This window comes from Chiloscyllium punctatum, chromosome 7, assembly GCF_047496795.1.
Source record: "Chiloscyllium punctatum isolate Juve2018m chromosome 7, sChiPun1.3, whole genome shotgun sequence".
Lineage (NCBI taxonomy): Eukaryota > Metazoa > Chordata > Chondrichthyes > Orectolobiformes > Hemiscylliidae > Chiloscyllium > Chiloscyllium punctatum.
This window is the reverse complement of record NC_092745.1, coordinates 63,137,493-63,160,954: the sequence shown is the minus strand read 5'-3', so window position 1 is coordinate 63,160,954 and position 23,462 is coordinate 63,137,493. Positions and strand designations below refer to the sequence as shown.

The 23,462-nt window shown below is 40.3% G+C and overlaps 1 protein-coding gene across 2 annotated transcripts in view; it reads left to right on the top strand.

Moving 5' to 3' along the window:
- Window positions 1-21,640, top strand: part of camsap2a (calmodulin regulated spectrin-associated protein family, member 2a) — a 183,932-nt gene extending 162,292 nt beyond the window's left edge. For both annotated transcript variants that reach the window (XM_072573836.1, XM_072573835.1), the window contains 8 exons: window positions 3,219-3,288; window positions 3,863-6,035; window positions 9,097-9,230; window positions 9,892-10,103; window positions 12,447-12,519; window positions 14,562-14,677; window positions 16,680-16,798; window positions 17,704-21,640. In XM_072573836.1, coding sequence (XP_072429937.1) covers window positions 3,219-3,288; window positions 3,863-6,035; window positions 9,097-9,230; window positions 9,892-10,103; window positions 12,447-12,519; window positions 14,562-14,677; window positions 16,680-16,798; window positions 17,704-18,009 — 3,203 coding nt within the window. In that variant the 3' untranslated portion in view covers window positions 18,010-21,640. The remainder of the gene's footprint in view (window positions 1-3,218; window positions 3,289-3,862; window positions 6,036-9,096; window positions 9,231-9,891; window positions 10,104-12,446; window positions 12,520-14,561; window positions 14,678-16,679; window positions 16,799-17,703) is intronic.
- The last annotated feature ends 1,822 nt before the right edge of the window (window positions 21,641-23,462 follow it).

The following is a 23,462-nucleotide window of genomic DNA, read 5'->3' as shown; positions in this document are numbered from 1 at the left end:
TTGCAAGATGTCACCATCTATTTCCCTACAGTCTATATTTCCATATACTTTTCCACAGTAAATACTGATGCAAGGTATTCATTTAGTACTTCCCCCATTTTCTGTGGCTCCACACAAAGGCCGCCTTGCTGATCTTTTGAGGGGCCCTATTGTCTCCCTAGTTACCCTTTTGTCCTTAATATATTTGTAAAAACCCTTTGGATTCTCCTTAATTCTATTTGTCAAAGCTATCTCATGTCCCCGTTTTGCCCTCCTGATTTCCATCTTAAGTATACTCCTACTTTCTTTATACTCTTCTAAGGATTCACTTGGTCTATCCTGTCTGTACCTTACATATGCTTCCTTCTTTTTCTTAACCAAACCCTCAATTTCTTTAGTCATCCAGCATTCCCTATATCTACCAGCCTTCCCTTTCACCCTGACAGGAATATACTTTCTCTGGATTCTTGTTATCTCATTTCTGAAGGCTTCCCATTTTCCAACTGTCCCTTTACCTGCGAACATCTGCCTCCAATCAGCTTTCGAAAGTTCTTGCCTAATATCATCAAAACTGGCCTTTCTCCAATTTAGAACTTTAACTTTTAGATCTGGTCTATCCTTTTCCATCACTATTTTAAAATGAATAGAATTATGGTCGCTGGCCCCAAAGTGCTCCCCCACTGACATCTCAGTCACATGCTCTGCCTTATTTCCCAAGAGTAGGTCAGGTTTTGCACCTTCTCTAGTAGGTACATCCACATACTGAATCAGAAAATTGTCTTGTACACACTTAACAAATTCCTCTCCATCTAAACCTTTAACACTATGGCAGGCCCAGTTGATGTTTGGAAAGTTAAAATCCCCTACTATAACTACTCTATTATTCTTACAGATAGCGGAGATCTCCTTACAAGTTCGTTTCTCAATTTCTCTCTGACTATTGGGGAGTCTATAATACAATCCCAATAAGGTGATCATCCCTTTCTTATTTCTCAGTTCCAACCAAATAGCTTCCCTGGATGTATTTCCGGGAATATCTTCCCTCAGCACAGCTGTAATGCTATCCCTTATCAAAAAATGCCACTCCCCCTCCTCTCTTGCCTTCCTTTCTATCCTTTGTATTCTGGAACATTAAGCTGCCAGTCCTGCCCATCCCTGAGCCATGTTTCTGTAATTGCTATGATATCCCAATCCCATGTTTCTAACCATGCCCTGAGTTCATCTGCCTTCCCTGTTAGGCCCCTTGCATTGAAATAAATGCAGTTTAATTTAATAGTCCTACCTTGTCCCTGACTGTTTGACTCACTTCTGTTCTCAGCTGTAGCCATCTCAGATCGATCTCTTTCCTCACTATCTCCCTGGGTCCCACTGCCCCCCCCCCCCCCCCCCCCAAACGTTACTAGTTTAAATCCTCCCAAGCATTTGTAGCAAATTTCCCTGCCAGTATATTAGTCCCCTTCCAATTTAGGTGCAATCTGTGCTTATACAGGTCACGTCTTCCCCAAAAGAGATTCCAAGGATCCAAAAATGTGAATCCTTCTCCCATACACCAGCTCCTCAGCCATGCATTCATCTGCTCTATCCTCGTATTCCTAGCTCGTAGCACTGGGAGTAATCCAGATATTACTACCCTTGGGGGCCTCCATTTCAAATTTCTGCCTAACTCAACATGGACATCTACTTCAAACTCACCGACTCCCACAGCTACCTGGACTACACCTCCTACACTGCCTGTTGTAAAAACGCTATTCCTTACAATTCCTGTGCCTCTGCCTCATCTGCTCCCAGGAGGACTTGTTCCACCATAGAACATCCCAGATGGCCGCCTTCTTCAAAGACTGCAATTTCCCCTGCCATGTGGTCGACAATGCCCTCCAATGCATCTCCTCCACTTCCCGCACCTCCGCCTTTGAACCCCACCCCTCCTAATTGCAACACGGACAGAAACCCCGTGATCCTTACCTTCCACCCACCAACCTCCCAGATACAATGCATCATCTTCTGCGATTTCCACCACCGACAAACAGACCCCACCACCAGGGATATATTTCCCTTTCCACCCCTATCTGCTTTCTGCAAAGACTATTCCCTCCACGACTCCCTTGTTAAGTTCACGGCCCCTACCAATCCACCCTCCAGTCCCAGCACCTTCCCTTACCACCACAAGCAGTGCAAAGCCTGATCCCACACCTTCCTACTCACCTCCATCCAAGGCCCCACAGGATCCTTCCACATCTGACGCACACACCATCTGCTGTGTCCAATGCTCTTGGTGTGGTCTCCTCTACAATGGGGAGTCAGGACACTAACTTGCAAAATGTTTCAGAAAACATTTTGAGGACACATGCACTAAACAACTCCACCATCCTGTGGCTGAACACTTTTACTCCCCCTCCCAGTCTGCCAAGGACATGCACATCCTGGGCTACCTCTACCGTCAAACTCTAGCCACCTGACGCCTGGAGGAAGAACACCTGAGCTTCTGCCTTGGGACTCTCTAACCACACAAGATCAATGTATTTTCACCTGTTTCTTCATTTCGCGCACGCCCCACCCCGCCACCTTATCTGAGAGCCAACCTTCCAACTCTGTATCGCCCTCTTAAACTGTTCATCTTCCTTCCCACCTATTCGCTCCACCCTTCTTTCCAACTGATCACCATCAACCCCCACCTTCAGCTATCTATCGCATTGCCAGCTTCCTGCCCCCACTCCCATTTATCTCTCAGGCCCTTTGGGCCATACCCTCATTTCTGATGAAGAGCTTTATCTCAAAACGTCGACTCTCCTGCTCGTTAGATGCTGCCTGACTGGCTGTGCTTTTCCAGCACCACATGTTTGACTCTGATCTCCAGTATCTGCAATCCTCACTTTCTCCACAGGGAGAACATGCAAACTCCACACAGACAATCACCCAAGAGTGGAATAGAACCCAAGTCCCTAGTGATGTGAGGGAGCAGTGCTAACCACTGAAATTTTCAGCATGAATTAATGAAAAGGCATTTTAAATTATTATATAGCAGGCAAAAATGCACTACATATTGCAACTCACCTGGAGTTCCCCTCTTGGTCAATTTTTTAAAAAAGTTGAAATTCTGATTTTTCCACAAAACCATTAATATTTGGTAACTTATGAACAAAAAGAAATTGTATTATTTTTCTGTAAAAAGGGAACAACTTTACTTTGCTTGTGTCTAAATCTCTTGCATTTAAAATTAAACTATCCCATTATTCCATTAGGAATGCGTCGATCCACATCCATGTCTTATGTCGAGGGATATGCAGGAACCTGGCCTGAAAAGAAACCAAGGTTGGTGATACCATTTTAAAACCTTTTCAGCTTGAATTAAAATTCAAATGTAAGTGTAACTGCTCATTAGTTTTTCAATGTATTTGCAATTAATATTGGTTTCTAGTACAAATTAATCCTATTTTAGATATAAAGCAATAAGATTACATATTAACAAAATGTATTTGGTACATTTTTATTATCATAAACTCATTGTCCTATTTATTGTGCACCCTGTCATTGTATTAAGCTGTTGCATTTGCTTTTTGGTTTGACGTGGAAGGAACATAAAATGCCATGGTCTATGAAGATTAAATTTATCAAGGAGAAAGAAGCAACTGTAGAATGAAACAGCATTAAAAATGGACGGAGGAACAGATCTAGTTAAGATATTCTGCAGTGCTAACATCACTTCCAGCCTTGTGGCACTCTATATCTTAAAATATATAAGAATTTTGTGCAATTCATATTTTAAGACTAATTCTTATTGTTACTATTGAATCCATTTCTGAAGCCAATATTTTTCTCCGGAAATTATGTTTAAATAAATGTTTATAAATCTGTAGCTAATACAGTTTTGTTTTCCTTTAAATAGAGCTTTTCCCCAAGCTGTTTCTTTCAATATTCCCTTCGATTCAGACAGCAATATCGACGCATCTACTACAAATAACCGGACAATAATTAGGTCAATCAGTAATGACAGTTTGATTTCAAACATCAACAATACTCCCAAACATTTAGTGAGAAATGAATCCTTGCAGCCAATAAATGGACAAAGCAACGGAATTGAAGAAGAGCATCTTTCTAATCACAGTTATGAAAAACCATCTAAAGGTTCCACAAGAAGGTCTGGTTCGCCAAATGATACTCTGAGGAGACCATCCTTGCGAGGTACGGTGTCAAATGGGCCAAAGGAAAATAGTTTAGATATCCCACCTAGCATTGAAGAAGCTCTGCAGATAATTCATGACGTGGACAAACTCTGCCCAGATCTTCAATCTGATCAAGTAGCTGATGGTTTTTTCTTACATGTTAACAATGCCAGTGATGTCCCTGTAAAGCCCAAAATGAATCAAACAAGCAGCCTAGATTCCATTGCAGAGCTTAAAGGTGCTACAAGCCCTTTGACTGATAATACAGAGGTAGACACAGGGATCCATGTCCAATCTGAAGACATTCAAGAAACAATAGATGAAGACTTTTCCTTTAGAGATTACACAGTGAGTCTGGATTCTGATATGGAAGACTCTTCTAAACCTCAAGACTCTGATCTAAGATGCGATGACAATAGTGATATGTTAACATCAGGCTCAAACTCATTGAATGCTGTATTGCAAGCTGGAAATAGCATCTCTCCAGGTTCTGCAATTAAAATGACCAGTTTTGCTGAACAAAAGTTCAAGAAGCTGAATGTCTCAGATGCCAGGTTGAGCAGTAGTAGTTCCCAAAAGACTACCCCAGAAAGCTCAGAGCTTAGTACTCCAGGCGTGATTTCTAATAGTCGAATACCAGAGCTGAGTCCAAACAGACAAGTGAGAGATCCTGCACAGTTGTTGGCATCTGAAGTGATTCAGCTTAAAATGAAACTAGAAGAAAAGCGACGAGCTATTGAAGCTCAGAAAAAGAAAGTTGAAGCTGCTTTTACAAGGCAAAGACAAAAAATGGGTAGGACGGCATTTTTGAATGTTGTGAAAAAGAAAAGTGATGGAAGCTCTCCATTAAATGAGGAACCTGGTGGTGATCATGGAGATGGATTGACACGTGAGAGGAAATTGTTGCAAACGGGGAGCATTGAGGAAAAAGATGAATTAACGCCCGAGATGATTGCAATTAATGGTAACACAGCAGATAGTGGTAAACGGGGCCTTCAATCCCCCACTTCTGCAGCCCAATCAGAAAAGCAGGTTTCCTGGAATTTGAACAACACTGCTGAAGAGACTTTAGGAGATGTTGATGTCATTGAGTATAATCGATTAATTGAAAAAATGAATTCAGCTTTGCATGCACTGCAACAGGAGATGCAACGTTTGGCAAATCAGCAGGAATTAATAATGCAAATGAGGGAACAACAACAAGCATGGGTAATTTCTCCTCCTCAACCTTCACCACAAAAACAAATCCGAGAAGTCCGATCATCTTCAAGATCTACTGGATCATTATCCCCTTCCCTATCCTCTTCTGGTGAATCACCGCGGTCTATGCAACGATCTCCTCAGACTTCACACAGAAGACCTTCATATTCTCATGTTAAAAACTCAAAATCGAGGCCAAATGAATTGAAGATAACGCCATTAAACCGTGTCCTCACTGCCCCACGTTCTGTTGATAGTCTTCCTCATCTTAGAAAGTTCTCTCCCAGCCAGTTCCAGACCAAATCATTTCTTTTTCTTGAAGATGACACACCTGATGATTCCTCAAAAGGAGGGGGTGTGAAATTAACTAATGAGGAATTGGAGCCTGAGGTGGAAGAGAATAAACAGATAAACGAAAAGCCCTTGGAAATGGAAAAAGTGGACCAGGTGCCACCTGTTGAACTAGAAGAGTCACCATTGTCCACAGTGTCCACAGAAAAGTCTGCATCTCTTCTGGAGAGTCCTGTTAAAAAGAAATATCCTGTTGACCAGAGCACAAAGGCAAGCTTAATTGAGGTTTCCCTTTCAGACCTAAAGCTTTCAGAGGAGGAAGTGGAAGTGGACGAGGCAAATGATGGTGACACTGAAAAGGAGCAGTTTGAAGAACAAAAGTTGTGTTGTGGATTTTTCTTTAAAGTAAGTGGCTTTTTATTTTCCTTTCTGGAATTGCAGAATAAGAGTTTTTAATAGTAACTACAAAATAAACAGGCACATATGCAAGAACATTGATGTACATTACTAATTTTGTTGAAGCAGTGCCATTGGATTGCATAATGTTTTTCTCAATATGTTTGATAGTAAACTGTACTAACATATAGGTGTCAGCCTTGGATTAGTGATCAGGATTGAGGCTGGATGGGGAGAGGCTCTCAAAGTGGGCAATAATTGACCACTTAATAGCTTCAATGAATGAGAGCAAGAGGGGCTACACTGTCCCTCACCCTTAGCCTGTAAAATTGTGGAGAAGGGGTAGGCAAGACTGCAACATGCATAAATCTGCTGGTGGGCTGCTGCCATTGAACACCTAATGCAGCCAGGACTGTAGTATCCTGATCTCCAGCATCTGCAGTCCTCACTTTCTTCTCATTGTTATAACCTTTCTGAGAAGCCTCTTCCAAGGATGCTCACCTTGAAGTTCTCCTCCTCCCTCCACAAGACTCTCCTGCTACTCAGATGCTGCCTGACTTGCTGTGCTTTTCCAATGCCACATTTTTTAACTCTGTAGTATTGTGGAATTTATTGAGGACCGTTGTATTTAGGAATAGCTACTAAGCTTGTCTTTGGTGGATTTGAAAAATCCTGTAGGACCATTCAACAAGGAGGGGAATTTTCCTGGTGTCTTGACAATTCACCAACAAGTAAAGCATTGCTGTTTCTAGGATCCTGCTTTTTTGGAAATTAGCTGATACGCTTGCTACAATACAACAGTGACTACATGATAAAAATGTTACATCAGCTTTGTCATGTTCCAAAGTAAGCATTCCATGAAAGGTGTTGAATCGATGTTAAAAAAAAAATAATCTTCTAAGCTTTCCAATCTCCTGATAACTTTATGGGAAAGAGAATTTCAATGCAATGATTCTAAAACTGCTCCAAAAGTACTTGGTTTCTCCAAAATGTCCCCCTGGAAGAGTATAAATTTAAAACTCCTTAGTGGAAGTTTAATATGTTGAATATGTTTTGCAGGGAATTCAACACAGCAATAGATATATAAATATATCCCTTTGTATTATCTGAGCATTTACAGATAGGAACTCTGAGAATATGGCCTCTCTTTTGTCTGTAATATCATTACATCTGATTAACTCCCCTCTGTCTCTACCTGTTCTCCTTCTCTCCTACTAATTCGGTGGTATTTGAAATTCCAGTTATTCTTTGCAGAGAATTGCAACTTGCATTGGCCCTTTATTTGCTATTCAGAAGTCCACAGGGGGAGATTGACTGCGAGCAGTTAACACCTTATTTTTTGGGTACTTGAACTTGAAGTAACATGACTTAACAACATGCGATGAGTTTAGTTTGTAAGCACCACCACACAAGCACAGCAACTGCAAACCATTCAATGTGTTCAATTGTGACACAGACAGCAGCGTCATCCCAATTCTTTCTGATGCTAACAGAGAGCTACATTATTGATAGTATGTTTATATTACAACCCTGTCATCTGTCCGTACCTGATCTTCTGTGGCATTTGTGCAAACATTACCATGAGCATTGTCGATCTTGTTATTTTGACATGAATTTTGTCCTCCAATCTTTAATTTTTTTGCATCTACATAACCACATTAGTAATAATGATACTTTACTCAAGAAGCATGTTCATAGCCAGAAACTTAATTACAGTGTGACTTGCAAAATAGCATTCACAAGTAATCAAATTAAAAGCATGGAAACAACTAACAAATAGGTCGTAACAAAAATAAACAAAGTCAACAGATCACAAGGAAGTGGTGAACAGATTATTAAAAGATGGGCTATTGAACTAAAATGATCTTCTAATTATAAACTTCTACATGGTTTCCACATTATAGACACTGAAGCATGTACATATTTCATCACTTGAAGTACTTCTTTGAAGTTCTAACCCATGTAAGGACTAGGCTGTCATTGGTACCTATCTATTCTCCATCTTCTGGGGAAGAATTTGTTTGAACCTTTGAATTGCTTTGATTGCCCTGGACATGGTGGTGGTAACCAGTTTTGCAACTGAGCAGATTGTATAAGGGATTTTTCAAACTTCATGCAGATAGTAACTCTCCTTGCTTGTAAAGTTTATAAGATAACAATGTAACGCCTCCTTTTGGACAACAGGTTGTTCTGCTATAACACGCAAATTTGCTATAACACAGTTGACAATTTGGGGACACTGTTTCTAAAGTGCTAACTTTTAAAGCACGTATTGGTTATAACGTGATTCCAGCCCCATTAGTTTAAATGGTGCTGCTATTATGCGATTTTCTTATAAAACAGGATTGCATGAGAACGGGATTACAGCGTTATGACAGAACCGACAATATTGAATGGAAAATGGAAATTGGACACAGCTGTATAGCAAAAGTTAAAGTTTTGTAAATTAAAAATCAAGTGGAAGTGTGCATTTTAGCTGCACTTTTCAGAGCAATGAGATTGTTACTTTGAGACAGCATGGTACTAGAAAGTTAAGGAAGAAACTGCCTGACAACAGTCCTCAGATTGGTCCAGTTGTAGTTACTGACCTGAGAGTGGAATGAACTCCAATGTCCAGAAGACTGCAAATAAGGAAGCATTTCTCAACATTTCTTCAGTGTAAATGACAAAAACTTAAATGAAAGAAACATTACTCGTACCTTCTTTGGTTATGTAGCAAGAGATTGCAATATTCTGGCATCACGTTGGCAACTCTTTGAAGACTTGAGGCCCTTTTGTAGAATTGATGTTAACTCTGTCTGATTTTCTCGGCACGTTTCTCCAGCTTTATAACTAAATCATGTTGATGGGGATAGTAAGCCAGTGAGTGGCCATTCTCCATTAGCAACTCTTAATTTCTCTTTTTCTAGATTTGTGTAGAAATTCAGATTAATATTAGAATGAGATATCTGATCAGTTGTACTTTTTGTAGATGTCTTCTTTTAGTGCAATTCCTTGCAGTTTCAAGTTATGTACACATCGGTTTAGGTTTTATTTCTAATCAATTCCTAACTTGATTTGGTTTTTCAAGGATGATCAGAAAGCTGAAGAAATTGCTACGAAACGTGCAGCCCTCTTGGAAAAACGTATGAGGAGAGAGAAGGAAAAGCAGATTAGACGACAGCAACTGGAAGCAGAGATGGAAGAGAAGAAGGAAGAGGCCAGGTACAGAATGGTCAGAAATAGCTGTCATTTATTGTAAATGGTCAGCTTTTTGCTGCATTACAGTTACATACAAGAGATATTAAGACGTGCAGCTATCCGAAGCTAACTTGAACCTCCTTGTCTGTAGAATTACATCTCATTAAGGTGAATGTGACTGCAGCTTCCACCAATATTATCATTTAAACCATTTAGAAGAATGTTGACTTATTATTGAAGTACCATGGTGTGTCTGCCTTGGCTCACTGGTAACACACTCATCTGAGTCTTAAATCCTACACAGGATTTCACACAATTTTGACTGCCAATTTAGTGGAATTATCAAGGTTGCAACATTGTATGAATCACAAAGTGGAGGCCTCTCTGCCCTTGTGCAGCTGTAAAAGATTCCATGGAACTATTCTCAGGACAATGTGTTTTCCTGGTGTACTGGCCAATATTTAACCCTCAACCCAACATGACTTCCAAAGAAAACAAATTACCTTAACTTGGTCTCATGGCTGTTTTGTAGTACGTTGCAGTGTACAAATTGGCTGCTGTGATTTCCTACATTACAAGAATGGCCAGACTTCAAAAATACTTTGCCTGTGACAAAAGTTGTGATGTCACCCAATTTTTTAAGACATTATGTAAGTACAAGATTTTTTTCTTGAATTTCCCACAGACTCAAAGCTGAAGAAGAGCGACAAAAGAAAGAAGATGAACGATCACGCAGAGAATTCATTAAACAGGAATACCTAAGAAAAAAGCAGTTAAAATTAATGAAAGACATGGATACTGTGATAAAGCCTCGTCCCACCAGTCTGAAACTCAAAAAGGCTCGTCCAAAGTCTTTCCGAGAAGATGGATCAATCCCACCTGTCAGATCATCAGCAGGTAATCAAAATCATTCAGTTTTGAAGAGACTGTTTATTTGAAGAGACTACAGCCTTTTGCAATCATTTTGAGGATCTCTTAAATTTGAAATATAGTCCAGGTTATTTAATTTTTTGTTACTAGATGAAACTGACCAATTTGGGAAGATATTAGAGATGTAAACAAAAAATTGTAAATGCTGAAGATTTTAGATATGTTAAAACACAACTCCTTACAGCATCTGAAAGAGAGAAGACTCTGACTATGGGTTTCTTGGTCAAAACGGTAACCTGTCTTTCTCTTATCAGTAGCTGACAGTTCATTACAGAAGGTAAAAACAATGACTGCAGATGTTGGAAACCAGATTCTGGATTAGTGGTGCTGGAAGAGCACAGCAGTTCAGGCAGCATCCAGGGAGCTGCGAAATCAACGTTTCGGGCAAAAGCCCTTCATCAGGAATAAAGGCAGTGAGCCTGAAGTGTGGAGAGATAAGCTAGAGGAGGGTGGGGGTGGGGAGAAAGTAGCATACAGTACAATGGGTGAGTGGGGGAGGGGATGAAGGTGATAGGTCAGGTAGGAGAGGGTGGAGTGGATAGGTGGAAAAGGAGATAGGCAGGTAGGACAAGTCCGGACAATTCAAGGGGACAGTTACTGAGCTGGAAGTTGAGAACTAGGGTGAGGTGGTGGAAGGGGATATGAGGAAACTGTTGAAGTCCACCTTGATGCCCTGGGGTTGAAGTGTTCTGAGGCGGAAGATGAGGCGTTCTTCCTCCAGCCGCCTGGTTGTGAGGGAGCGGCGGTGAAGGAGGCCCAGGACCTCCATGTCCTCGGCAGAGTGGGAGGGGGAGTTGAAATGTTGGGCCATGGGGCGGTGTGGTTGATTGGTGCGGGAGTCCTGGAGATGTTCCTTAAAGCGCTCTGCTAGGAGGCACCCAGTCTCCCCAATGTAGAGGAGACCGCATCGGGAGCAACGGATGCAATAAATGATATTAGTGGATGTGCAAGTAAAACTTTGATGGATGTGGAAGGCTCCTTTTAGGGCCTTGGATAGAGGTGAGGGAGGAGGGGTGGGTGCAGGTTTTACAGTTCCTGCGGTGCCAAGATGGGAGGGTGGGTTGTAGGGGGGCATGGACCTGACCAGGTAGTCACGGAGGGAATGGTCTTTGCGGAAGGCGGAAATGAGTAGGGAGGGAAATATATTCCTGGTGGTGGGGTCTGTTTGGAAGTGGTGGAAATGTCGGCGGATGATTTGGTTTATGCGAAGGTTGGTAGGGTGGAAGGTGAGCACCAGGGGCGTTCTGTCCTTGTTACGGTTGGAGGGGTGGGGTCTGAGGGCGGAGCTGCGGGATGTGGACAAGATGCATTGGAGGGCATCTTTAACCACGTGGGAAGGGAAATTGTGGTCTCTAAAGAAGGAGGCCATCTGGTGTGTTCTGTGGTTGGAACTGGTCCTCCTGGGAGCAGATCCGGCAGAGGCAGAGGAATTGGGCATACGGGATGGCATTTTTGCAAGAGGTAGGGTGGGAAGAGGTGTAATCCAGGTAGCTGTGGAAGTCTGTGGGTTTGTAAAAAAAATGTCAGTGTCAAATCAATCGTCATTAATGGAGATGGAGAGGTCCAGGAAGGGGAGGGAGGTGTCAGAGATGGTCCAGGTAAATTTAAGGTCGAGGTGGAATGTGTTGGTGAAGTTGATGAATTGCTCGACCTCCTCGCGGGAGCACGAGGTGGCGTCAATGCAGTCATCAATGTAGCGGAGGAAGAGGTGGGGAGTGGTGCCGGTGTAATTACGGAAGATCAACTGCTCCACGTTGCTAGCAAAGAGACAGACATTGCTGGGGCCCATACGTGTGCCCATGGCTACCCCTTTGGTCTGGAAGAAGTGGGAGGATTCAAAGGAGAAATTGTTAAGGGTGAGGACCAGTTCGGTTAAACGAATGAGAGTGTCGGTGGAAGGGTACTGTTGGGGACGTCTGGAGAGGAAAAAACTGAGGGCTTGGAGGCCCTGGTCATGGTGGATGGTGGTGTAGAGGGATTGGATATCCATGGTGAAGATGAGGCGTTGGGGGCCAGGGAAACGGAAGTCTTGGAGGAGGTGGAGGGCGTGGGTGGTGTCTGGAACGTATGTGGGGAGTTCCTGGACTAGGGGGGACAGGACAGTGTCGAGGTAGGTAGAGATGAGTTCAGTGGGGCAGGAGCATGCTGAGACAATGGGTCGGCCAGGGTGATCAGGCTTGTGGATCTTGGGAAGGATGTAGAACCGGGCAGTGCGGGGTTCCCGGACTAAGTTCATTACAGAAACCAACAAATATGGGTTTGAAGAAGTAAACCCTTTGACTTAACGGTTTTACTTTTGCTGTTTTTCAGTGTCCTGTCTATCTTTGGCATCATTGAACACGACAGATGCTGACAGTGTACATTCAGGAAGAAAAACTCCCAGGTAATAACAATCACACCTGACAACTAAATTCTTTATTGTTGTTCACTGCTGTTCCCTGTAAATCACATGGAAAAATTTTTAATTATTTTGTTGAATTTAGATTTGCTATCTATGACCATGTCCTTATGTGTCTTTGCATCAACATTTATTAATAACACTTCTGTAATGCACCTTGAGATGTTTTACCATGTTCAAGGTGCTATAGAAATGCAAAGTCCTCTTCAGCAAAGGGGAAGTTACACCCAAACAAATCTAGAGCCTTGAGTTACAGCATTGAATTGAAATCTTAACACAGTCCCTGAGAAGAAGACATACTTTCATACATTTAGGTTGAACAAACGATAAATATGATCTCTCACTTCCAAATATTAAATCTACCTTTACAATTTAGTCATATTCAGAGTTTGAAAGATGGTCTTGAAATAAGGTCCCGATAAATAGTCTTGTAATGTAGTGGATCATTATCAGCTATATGAACTGATGATGGAATGGGGTATGTAAATTGCATAGACCTAAATACCATCTTTCTCATCATGTTTTATTGTATTAATATGCCGCTTCACCCATGAGTTCCATATAGAAAACTAGCCAGTGGTTTGATTTAAACATTCCTTTAATGCAACCTAATGGTAGCAGATATTGGTGACATTATTATGTTACTGTCGCAAAAGAGGAAAAATATGGAGTGTTGAATATATTTTGGGGAAAGTCTGTTAATTGATATTGGCATCTTTTCCAGTGACTACCCTCCCATTTAATCCCTGCTGTGATTTTCTGAATGGTGGGGGCAGTATCCCACTTACCCTTGTGCCAATAGAAACCCTTAAATGAACAGTGGGCACTTAAGAGGTCACTTCCTGTCTCCAGCACTATTTCACAGTGGACAGCCCAAGATCCTTGATGGGTTTGAAACCAGACAGGTAACATTGTATGGCCTACAAATAGGAAAGGCAAAGAGGGTGACTCCATTTTGGGCTCCCAGTTTCAAATGGAGGTGACCTTCCCATGGCTCCCCAATCCTTCCTCATTCCCCTTCCCCAAGGCCCAGTAGCTGGCACCTGGCCATAGCAATACCTGAGCAATCTCCACTCTCCAACTCCCCCCACCACCCCCACAGTTACTCTGCACCCAGCCCTGTCAGTGGACATTGTCAGGGACTGGTTGCATTGCCTGCAATTATCACCACTATCAGTAGCACTGCTGGGATCAGAGAACTCCTGTCCATTTAATTGACCAACAACACCAGGGGTGAATTTCCTCCTTCAGTTTGAGGATGAAAGGAGTGCAGGGAGGGGTTCTTAGGTAATTAACATTCCAGCTCACTTTAATTTACTGCAGATCCATGGGATTGAAATGGAGCAACAGAATGCATCTGGCCAAGCTACTGCTTGTTGGATGCGAAATCCAGCCCCTTGTTACATACGATTCAAAATAACATAGTGTTAACTGTCCCTCGGTAGCATATTTGTCCCTGGGTCAAATGATTGTGGATTTAACTTTTAACTTTGACTCCAGAGACTTGAGCACAAAAGTCCAGGCTGACACTTCAGTGCAGTGTGTGGGGAGGAGCTGCACTGTCAGAGATCCTATCCTTCAGATGGAACATTAAACTGAATTCCTGTCTATATTTCCATGTGGACATAAATAATTCTATGATCGTATTTTGAAAGGTAGCTATCCCAGATGTCTGAACCAATACTTATCCCTTAATTCACATTGGTAAAATCCATTATCTGCTCATTATCACGTAAGGTTTGTAAGTGTTTTCTGTGTGTTATAGCCCATTATTTTCCTGTGTTTAAACAGGGACTCCTTCAAAAATGCACCATTAGCAATGAAGCACTTATAGACATTCTGACATTGTGAAAGGTGCTGATTAAATGCACATTTTTACAGTACAATGAAACAAGGAATAAAGTGTCCAAAACAAAAGAATTTTAGTTTGCCAAATACAAATTATTACGTGGTATATTTAATCATTATATGAAAATATTCTGAACTAATTAAGGATCTTTCATTTTGCAATTTTTTTTAATGCACAGGACAGAATCAGTTGATGGATTTATGTCACCAAGTTGTTCTGTCAATCGCAATGGTGAGAAAGACTGGGAGAATGAATCAACAACTTCCTCAGTGGCTTCTGCAACAGAGTACACAGGTGATGTTTTCTAATATTCTGAAGTAATACGTTATGAATCATGTCTGTTGTTCCCTCTTTTTATTCCCCCCTCAGAGACCACATTTACAGGTAGCCAGGGTGAATTTTTCATAAGATTACATAGAATATGCACCACAGAAACATGCCTTTCAGCTCAACTTGCTTATGCTGCTGTTTATTAGGATAAAGGTGAGGACTGGAGATGCTAGAGTTTAGAATCGAAGAGTGTGGTGCTGGAAAAGTACAGGAGCAGGAGTGTTGACATTTCGAGCATAAGCTCTTCAGGAAGAATTCCTGTGCTTTTCCAGCACCACATTCTGTGATTATGTTGCTGTTTATATTCTACATATGTCTGCTCTCATTCTACCTTTTTCTTAGCCTTGCAGCGTATACTTTTATTCCCTTTTCTCTCATCATCTTATCCAGTTTTCTCTTGCAAACTTCTAATCTATTTACCTCAATCACTTCATGTTTTAGCATGTACCACAATTGAACTATTCTGTAGGCAAATATGTATCTCCTTACTCCGGTATTGGATTTATTAAGAATTATCTTGTATTTGTAATGCCTATTTTTAGATCTTCCTACAAATAGAAACAGTCTCTCAATATCATCATATGGAACCCATTCATTGATGTGAAGGCCTCCATCAAATCTCCACTTAATCTTTTCTAAAGAAGTCCCGACTTGTGTTCTCTTTTCCAATGGCTCCCTTGCCAACAGCATTCTGTATATACTTACACGTAGTTGCTGTGGTTCAAGAAGGCAATTCATTACCACCTCAGGTAATTAGCCAAAATGCTGGCTGAACCTGTGGTACCAATATCCTGTCAATAAACAAAATCAAATCAGAATATCTATCATCTATTCCTACATCCTTCATTCTACTTTATTTTAGACAACTTATTTCGGTTTCTTTATCCATTACTCCTCATGCTTACTTTGGGCTACTATGTGTGATGCCTGATCAAAATGTACTCGAGCCCTTTTTTATTTGAAGAGCTTTTATGTTCTGTTGGAATTGCAGAGCAGGCACCCTTGAACCAGGCTTTCTACCAGGTTTTGGAATGCAATGCCAAACAAAGATGTTCTGCAATTTCTTCACCAGATTTTCTAGTCTGCATGTAAGCTGTTAGAATTAATGGCCCTCTTTCCGTCAATGTGCAAGGACAAGCCTGAGAATTTATTGCTTAGCTACCTCCATAGATTAGTCAGTTTGCATCATACTGTGATGCGATTTTCATTAAGCTAGCCATTGCACTTGACCAGCTCAACTTTTGTAACAAGTTGCAAAATGAAATTTTAACTTGTTGTGAGGCCCGAGAAAATATTTGTCTTTTGCTGTTTGGAAAGAAGTCAGTTCACCTTTTTTTCCCCAGTTGCACCAAAATCCAATTGCTGTATGTTTGGAGCTGACAGCCTTCTGGTGAGTGTCTAAAACCTTTGGGGCCCAAACATTCCTTGAGATAAGGTTTCCTAAAGGGGGTGCATTAAGCTTCTTTCATGGAAGTAATCCAGTGACAGCTGAAAAATGGGATGAGGGAGAAACCTTTTCTCTGGTGTAGTATTAAAACACTGCTCTACGTCAATGGTGAATTAAATCAGAACTGGTGAGAAGTGCTGACAGATGAACTTTGCACTCACCAGTGGCCCACCTTAGCTATGCAACTAATTTGTCCCCAGAATTTGGGAAAGGTTCTCTGCCTGCTGATTGGGAAAGGATTTTGCTTTGCTGTACTTAACCTGGTCCTTGTCCTTGAAATGGACCATTTTAACCTCATATATTAACATCTTGTATCTCTTCTATCTCTTTTGTCAGTTATAATTTTGTATATATGAATCATATGGAGTCATTGGATATTTAAACATTGGGCAGATGTAATGCTTCTTTATAACCTCATGCAGTAAAACATTCATTAACTGATGCAAGTAGATTAGAATAGACATGGTGTTTGTGGTTCTTTTGCATGTATATAATTATCAATAATTTATATACTTGCAGGACCAAAGTTATACAAGGAACCCAGTGCAAAATCTAACAAGCATATAATTCAGAATGCAATCTCTCATTGCTGTTTAGCTGGAAAAGTCAATGAGAATCAGAAGAATAAAATACTCGCGGTAAGATATTGATTCCTGGTGTCATCTGTTATGTTGGAAAACGAATGCGTGTGTTAGAAACCAATGTCTGTAGCTATTAAAACAATACAATTGAATGCAACAGTCTTCAAAACTGAGTTATGTACCCTCGCCAAGTCATAAATTTAAAGTCTTCAGTCATAAATGGTTTGCTGTAGGATTAAGTGTATGACGAGTGGGAAGTATATGCTCATTGTTCCCTCTTCATAATTTTTTTTTAGAATGCACAAGTGACTTCTTGAAGTCCACAGTGCTTTTCAAATTGTTCCACACACAGTAACTTAAAAGAGCTTATGAGTGGACTGCACAGTTTTGCAGCTAAGAGGAAACATTGTGTATACTATTTTTTTAAAATGGCACACTTTATAGTAAATCAGATCTTTTTATGTACAATGCCCTCGCATTGTAATAATTTGTTCACTTTATTTTTAAAAATATAAAAAAGCACAACACCCCACCCCCACCCCCCCACCAAACACCCCCCGGCAAGTGCCACTGGTCTGATGCCATATGCTTCATCATTGCGCCAATTGGTTTTCACAGTTATACCGACATGAGATACTGCAGCTGTGTTGCATTGTAGCACTGTTGTCAGTGCTGACTGAAGGGCTGTTGTGGTGCAGTGGTAGTGCCTACCTCTGAAACAGGACACCAGGCTCAAGCCTCATCTGCTCCAAAGATGTGTAATAACATCTCTGATCAAATTAATTGGCAAATACCTACTCTGCTGGTGGTGATCAACATAGAACATGGACTATATCCTTCTTGTGTGGATTGTTGGAAGTTCTGTGACTGTTCAGACAAATGTTTTTACTATATCTTAAAATAGTCTTGTCATTTGGTTAAACATGACAAGATGATCACAGTTATGTTTTGTATATTTTTAGGAAATGGAGAATTCTGAAGCCAATAACTTTCTGATCCTTTTCCGGGATGCTGGTTGCCAATTCCGTTCACTCTACACCTACAGTCCAGAAACCGAAGAAATTACTAAATTAGCAGGAATAGGGCCTAAAAACATTGGAAAGAAAATGATTGAGGGACTCTACAAGTACAACTCTGACCGCAAGCAGTTTAGTCGCATTCCTGCCAAATCTTTATCTGCTTGCGTGGACGCAATTATCATCCATGGCTACCTGTGGCAGTATAAAAGACCCAACACACCCAAAAAACTCACTCCAACACGGTCGTAGTAAGGAGAGCCTAATGAAAAAATTTAGTGGTCATTAAACAATTGCACTTCATCGTAACTGCCTAAGGAGAAGGGGTTTTCTAGTTGCTAAGAGCAATTCTTATGTTTGTAGATTCGATAATGTACCTAGTATGTACAACAAGTGAAAACTGGACACCAAACTCTGCTTTCATTATGCACAACTGGAATGTATGTGTTAAGAGGCATTGAAGGACATCACTATTGCAATTAGAGGTAAAACAATTAATTGTGAAGTGATTTTACCTTGCTCATGCTTGTAGTTTTCTATTTGCTAATTAATGTGACATCAATACCATAACTCATTGTTTGGTACACTGGAGCATCTGAATGTTACATACTTAAACTAGCAAGTAATATTTTTGCCTTAGTCACATTTTTCATGTTTTTACAACTGTCATAAGATTCTGTTTATGCTATATTTTAAAGGGTAGGTGTTTTATATACATTCAATGTTCCACAGTATTAGCCATATCTGCATAAAGGGGCTGATGATGGCTGACTAGTCAAAAAGGGTGCTATGGTAAAGTGATTTACTTTAACTAAAGCTACAGTCCTGGTACCATTATTTTCCAGACTATCTACTGGAAGCAGGTTTTGTACTAGTACTGTCAATTAACTCAAAAGAAACGTTTAATTCAGTGTTCTAAGTACAGCATAATTGGCACGGTTGAGATGTTTTTAAACCTATTGGTAAGAAAATTTAATCTATGCTGGTAATCCTAGTGTTACAGCTGTGTACACTACTGATGTGTGCAACATAAACCTCACTAGTAAATTATCTTGCCTGTAATTTCTGCTGTTTAATTTGATGTTGTCTTAATAGGTACAGTGTGCCTTCACATCAAGAAAGAATAGTGATAGCAATAGTGTTGTGTTTGATGAGTGGATATAGAGACCAAATTCTGACACCATGTCAGTCGTAGCAAAACTAGACAATGAAACAAGGATGTTAATTGAAAACAGTTATGAAATTGGAAAGGAACAAGATTTTTAAAATCATTTTAATTCTATGGTTAGATTAGTGATCCATATGTGTCTGTTTTGAGCAGCATGAAATTTAAGTAACTAGAAAAGCATAATTGACATTCCTTTCTTTTGAGGAGTCATTCCAATTGTGAATAAAGTGCAAGTTTATCTTTGTCAAGATGCAGTGCTCCTGCTTTTAACATGTTGGAAAAATAAAGCCGTATTCAGACAATTTTACTACATTTGGTGTTCCAATTGAATTAGAGGCGACAAATTGAGGTGACTGGGTGCACTGCATTCTGAATTGCTGTCTCAGTGCTGTCTAAAATAAGTTTTACTTCTAAAAGCGCCTCAAGGGTATCCTAGAATGTGAATTTGGATAATCAGCATTAGGATGCTTTTTCTTTGTGTTTTTGCTGCACAGTGTGTTTGTCTATCCTTCCTGAATATTGAAAATCCAATTACTTTCATTTGTTGACCAGATAGTGCACCAACTATCGTCCCTCTTATTTTTACCCATCCACCCCAAAAGAAAATTCACACATTGCATTGTATCACAAAAGCTTTGTCAAATGAATTTTAATTCATTACCTATTATCACTGGAATATCCTTATTGAACCTTAGAATTTCCCTTTAGTTAATGAGATCATTGATCTCGTTATCAAGTTGTTTTTTAGACCTACTATCTAGAAATTTCTAAGATTTGATAGGTTATAAATTCTGGTTTGAAGAACATTTTCATATGCTTTTATATTTCAGAATATGGAGTAACTTGTTATGAAGACTTTGGAGATTTTTTTTGTCTTTATCAATAGATTCATCTTCAGAATTCAAAATATCTATGCATTCTTGAACTGACTTAACTCTAACCACTTGCATATCCTCCTCATCTCTTCTTTCTATATCTCCCCCTTCTCTTTCCTGCTTGCTCTTGTTCTTTTTAAATCCTCATGTTGTTCCTTTACATAGATCACTGGTGAGATCTTGTTTTGGTCTCTCTCAATGCATGGAGTCCCTTTCTTTAACATGACACTTACTGTCTTCCCGTTTCCTGATACAAGCTACCTCTCCCATGATGCATCATGTTACCCTCACCACCCAGCACCTTTTCTGTACCTTGCATATTCATGACACCAGCTGTGTGTTTGTCTTTCCCATGTCACTCATTTTCCACTTCCCCATATACTTCAGTTCTTTCCCGTCAAATGCTCTGCTCCCAGTGTTTTCTTCTTTAGCCTGACTCAGAATTACAAATGATGGTCCTGTGCATAAGTTACCTTTGGCAAGCTTGTCTTGTGTAGCTTGCTATCATTCTTTGTGTCATGTCATCACTTTATCTTACATGGTACATTACTTGGAGATGCCAGTGTTGGACTGGGGTGTACAAAGATAAAAATCTCACAACACCAGCTTATAGTCCAACAGGTTTTTTGGAAGCATTAGCTTTCGGAGCACTGCTCCTTTATCAGGTGGTTGTAGAGTACATGACCGTAAGATACAGAATTTATAGCAAACATTTATAGCAATAGCCACAATGTTTAGACTGATTCTAATCTTTAAAAAGTGGATTCACAGAATCTTACAGGGATTCATTCAGTTTTAAGCAAAGTAAAATGTAATTCTGCAAGTACAAATTCACAAATGCAAGTGGGGGAGGGGGGAATGGTTTATAACTGTGAGTGTAAAGGAATATAAATCTGAGAGATTGTGTGTGTGTGGGAGTATATGTGTGAGCGTATGAGAGAGAGCTTGTGTATTAGAGAGGGTCTGTACCCATGGGGATGGTCTCCACCAGGACCTTGGGTTCATGTCACACTACAGGTGATCCCATTGCACTACGCACAGACACTCCTATACATACACACACACACACACACACATACACACACTCCTACAGAGAGAGAGAGCGACACACTCTACAGACGCAGACTCTCTCTCATATGCTCACACATACACTCCCACACACTCATGCACCCTCTCACAAACTTATACCCCTTTATACTCTCACTCTCTCTCTCTCACTCTCTCTCACTCTCTCTCACTCTCTCTCACTCTCTCTCACTCTCTCTCACTCTCTCTCACTCTCTCTCACTCTCTCTCACTCTCTCTCACTCTCTCTCACTCTCTCTCACTCTCTCTCACTCTCTCTCACTCTCTCTCACTCTCTCTCACTCTCTCTCACTCTCTCTCACACTCTCTCACACTCTCACTCTCTCTCTCTCTCTCTCACACACACACACACACACACACACACACACACACACACACACACACACACACACTTTATGGGGTGAATTTGTACTTGCGGAATTACATTTTATTTTGCTCAAAAACTGCATGAATCCATGTAAGATTCTGTGAATCCGATTTTTAGATTAGAATCAGTCTGAACATTGTGGCACAGACAGTCTCGCAAGGCACCTCACACCTTAAATGCATTGTCTGAGCCGACCTGACACCAATTGTTAAAGTTCACTTGAGAATGTAACTTTAAAAAAGTTCTGCGATTTACATATGAAAGAACTGAAACCAATATGGTCATTCTAAAAGATGAGACTTCACAGACAATCCAGATCTTTCAATATATAATTTCAGTTACAACACTGTAAACCTTTACTATAAATTGTGTCTAACAATCTTATACTCCACAACCACCTGATGAAGGGGCAGCACTCCAAAAGCTAGTGCTTCCAAATAAACCTATTGGACTATAACCTGGTGTTGTCTGATTTTTAACATTACACATTACTTTCTTGGTATTCTAAGTCTTACTGTGCTACTTGAATAAATTATCTTCTGTTCACTCCCTTTTTTAAAAATGTTATTCTTTCATTACACAGGTCTTTCATGATTACTGCTATTGTACCTGAGCAGGAAACTGCTTACTTTTCGTTGCTTTTTCTGTATCATACTGGCACATGTCAACAACAGGGCAATATTGACTTAAAGTAGTTTTTAATGTGTGTAGATCCAAGTAGGCAGCTTCACATCGCTTTAACTTTGGAGCACCAGGAAAATGCTGCCTCCCTTCCGATCATACAATTTTTCACAACATGCACGATTTTCTTGCTTTTTTTTGTGTTTTGAACCTGTCATAGTTTCTGCCCTTTGCATTACATTCCTTCATATTTTTCATAGAATTCATAGAATAATTTCAGCAAAGGAGAACATTTAACCCATCGAATTCACAACAAGAGTAATTCAGCTAGTTGCGAATCCCTGTAACTGTGCCTTTTTTAGCTTCCGTATTTAACCAATTTATTTTTTGAAGCCATCTTGAGAGCTTTTTGTGATGCATGTTCAGGAATTTATTGCAGATCCTAACCATTTGCTATGTTAAAAAGAGGACTTTTTTCATGTCACGTTTTGTTCTTTTACCAGTCACTTGAGATCTGTGCCTCCTGGTTGTCAGCCCCTCCATCAAAGGAAATGGTTTCTCTACCTACTCAATCAAAACCTTCGATTTGATGGAGCACCAAATTTCATCTGAACCTTTTCTAATAAAAACTACACTGCCTCGCTAATGTATCCATGTAATTGAAGTCCCTCATTGCTGGAACTATCCTTGTAAATTTTTTCTACAGTCCTGGGGCAGGATAGAAACCACAGCCCTCATGCCATTCTTGGTCCTCAATCTGAGCACTTTTTTTAAAGAGGTCCAATAGATCCAGGGAATTCTTAGCAACTTAGAATTTGGTATTCTTGACCAGTCCATTTTATTCTGAGTTTTATCTAATGTGGTAATCAGGTCTGAGAGGTAACTGGTGTAGTGTCATTTCTATGATTTACTGTTTCAAACTATTATTTTAATAATTGGAAAGAAAACCTTTAAAAGTCTTAAGCTATTCTGCTTTATTTCTCTTTTTTTATTTACTTTTATTTTGTCTTACATGGCCTAGATTTATTTTGAGTCATGATTCTGCAGTTATTCTATCATTTAAAAATCATATCAGTAAATTTGGGCATTCTTTCAAAAAGCTGCTTTACCCCACTAACCAGGAAACTGAATATTATTAGTTTGAATGTTGTTAGTTGATATAAATTTGTTGGGCAGGCCACAGAGTGCTGAGTGGTGCTAATGCAAGATATCTATTACAGTATTTTACAAAATATGAAGAATTTGTTTCTAAAATAACTTATTTGCTTGGTAGCCATTGTTGCAACACAATGAAGGGGGCCAACAGTTGATATTTTTCATTTATATTCAGTGTGATTTAGAACAATATTTAGCAGAGTCTTGGGGTATAATGTGATTCCTTCCTCCTGAAGGAGATAGCTAGCAGGGAGGACTTCTAATCAGGCAGTAGAATGACAGGTCGGGATTCCACCACCTCCCTGTCACTGCCATGTTTTAAGTCCATGTCAATAAGACCTGTGGGCAAGCCTTTCCATCCTGCCATCAAGAGAGCACCTTACATGGGTGGTTAATGTAAGGGCCGCAACCCACCATTGCTAACATTCACCCT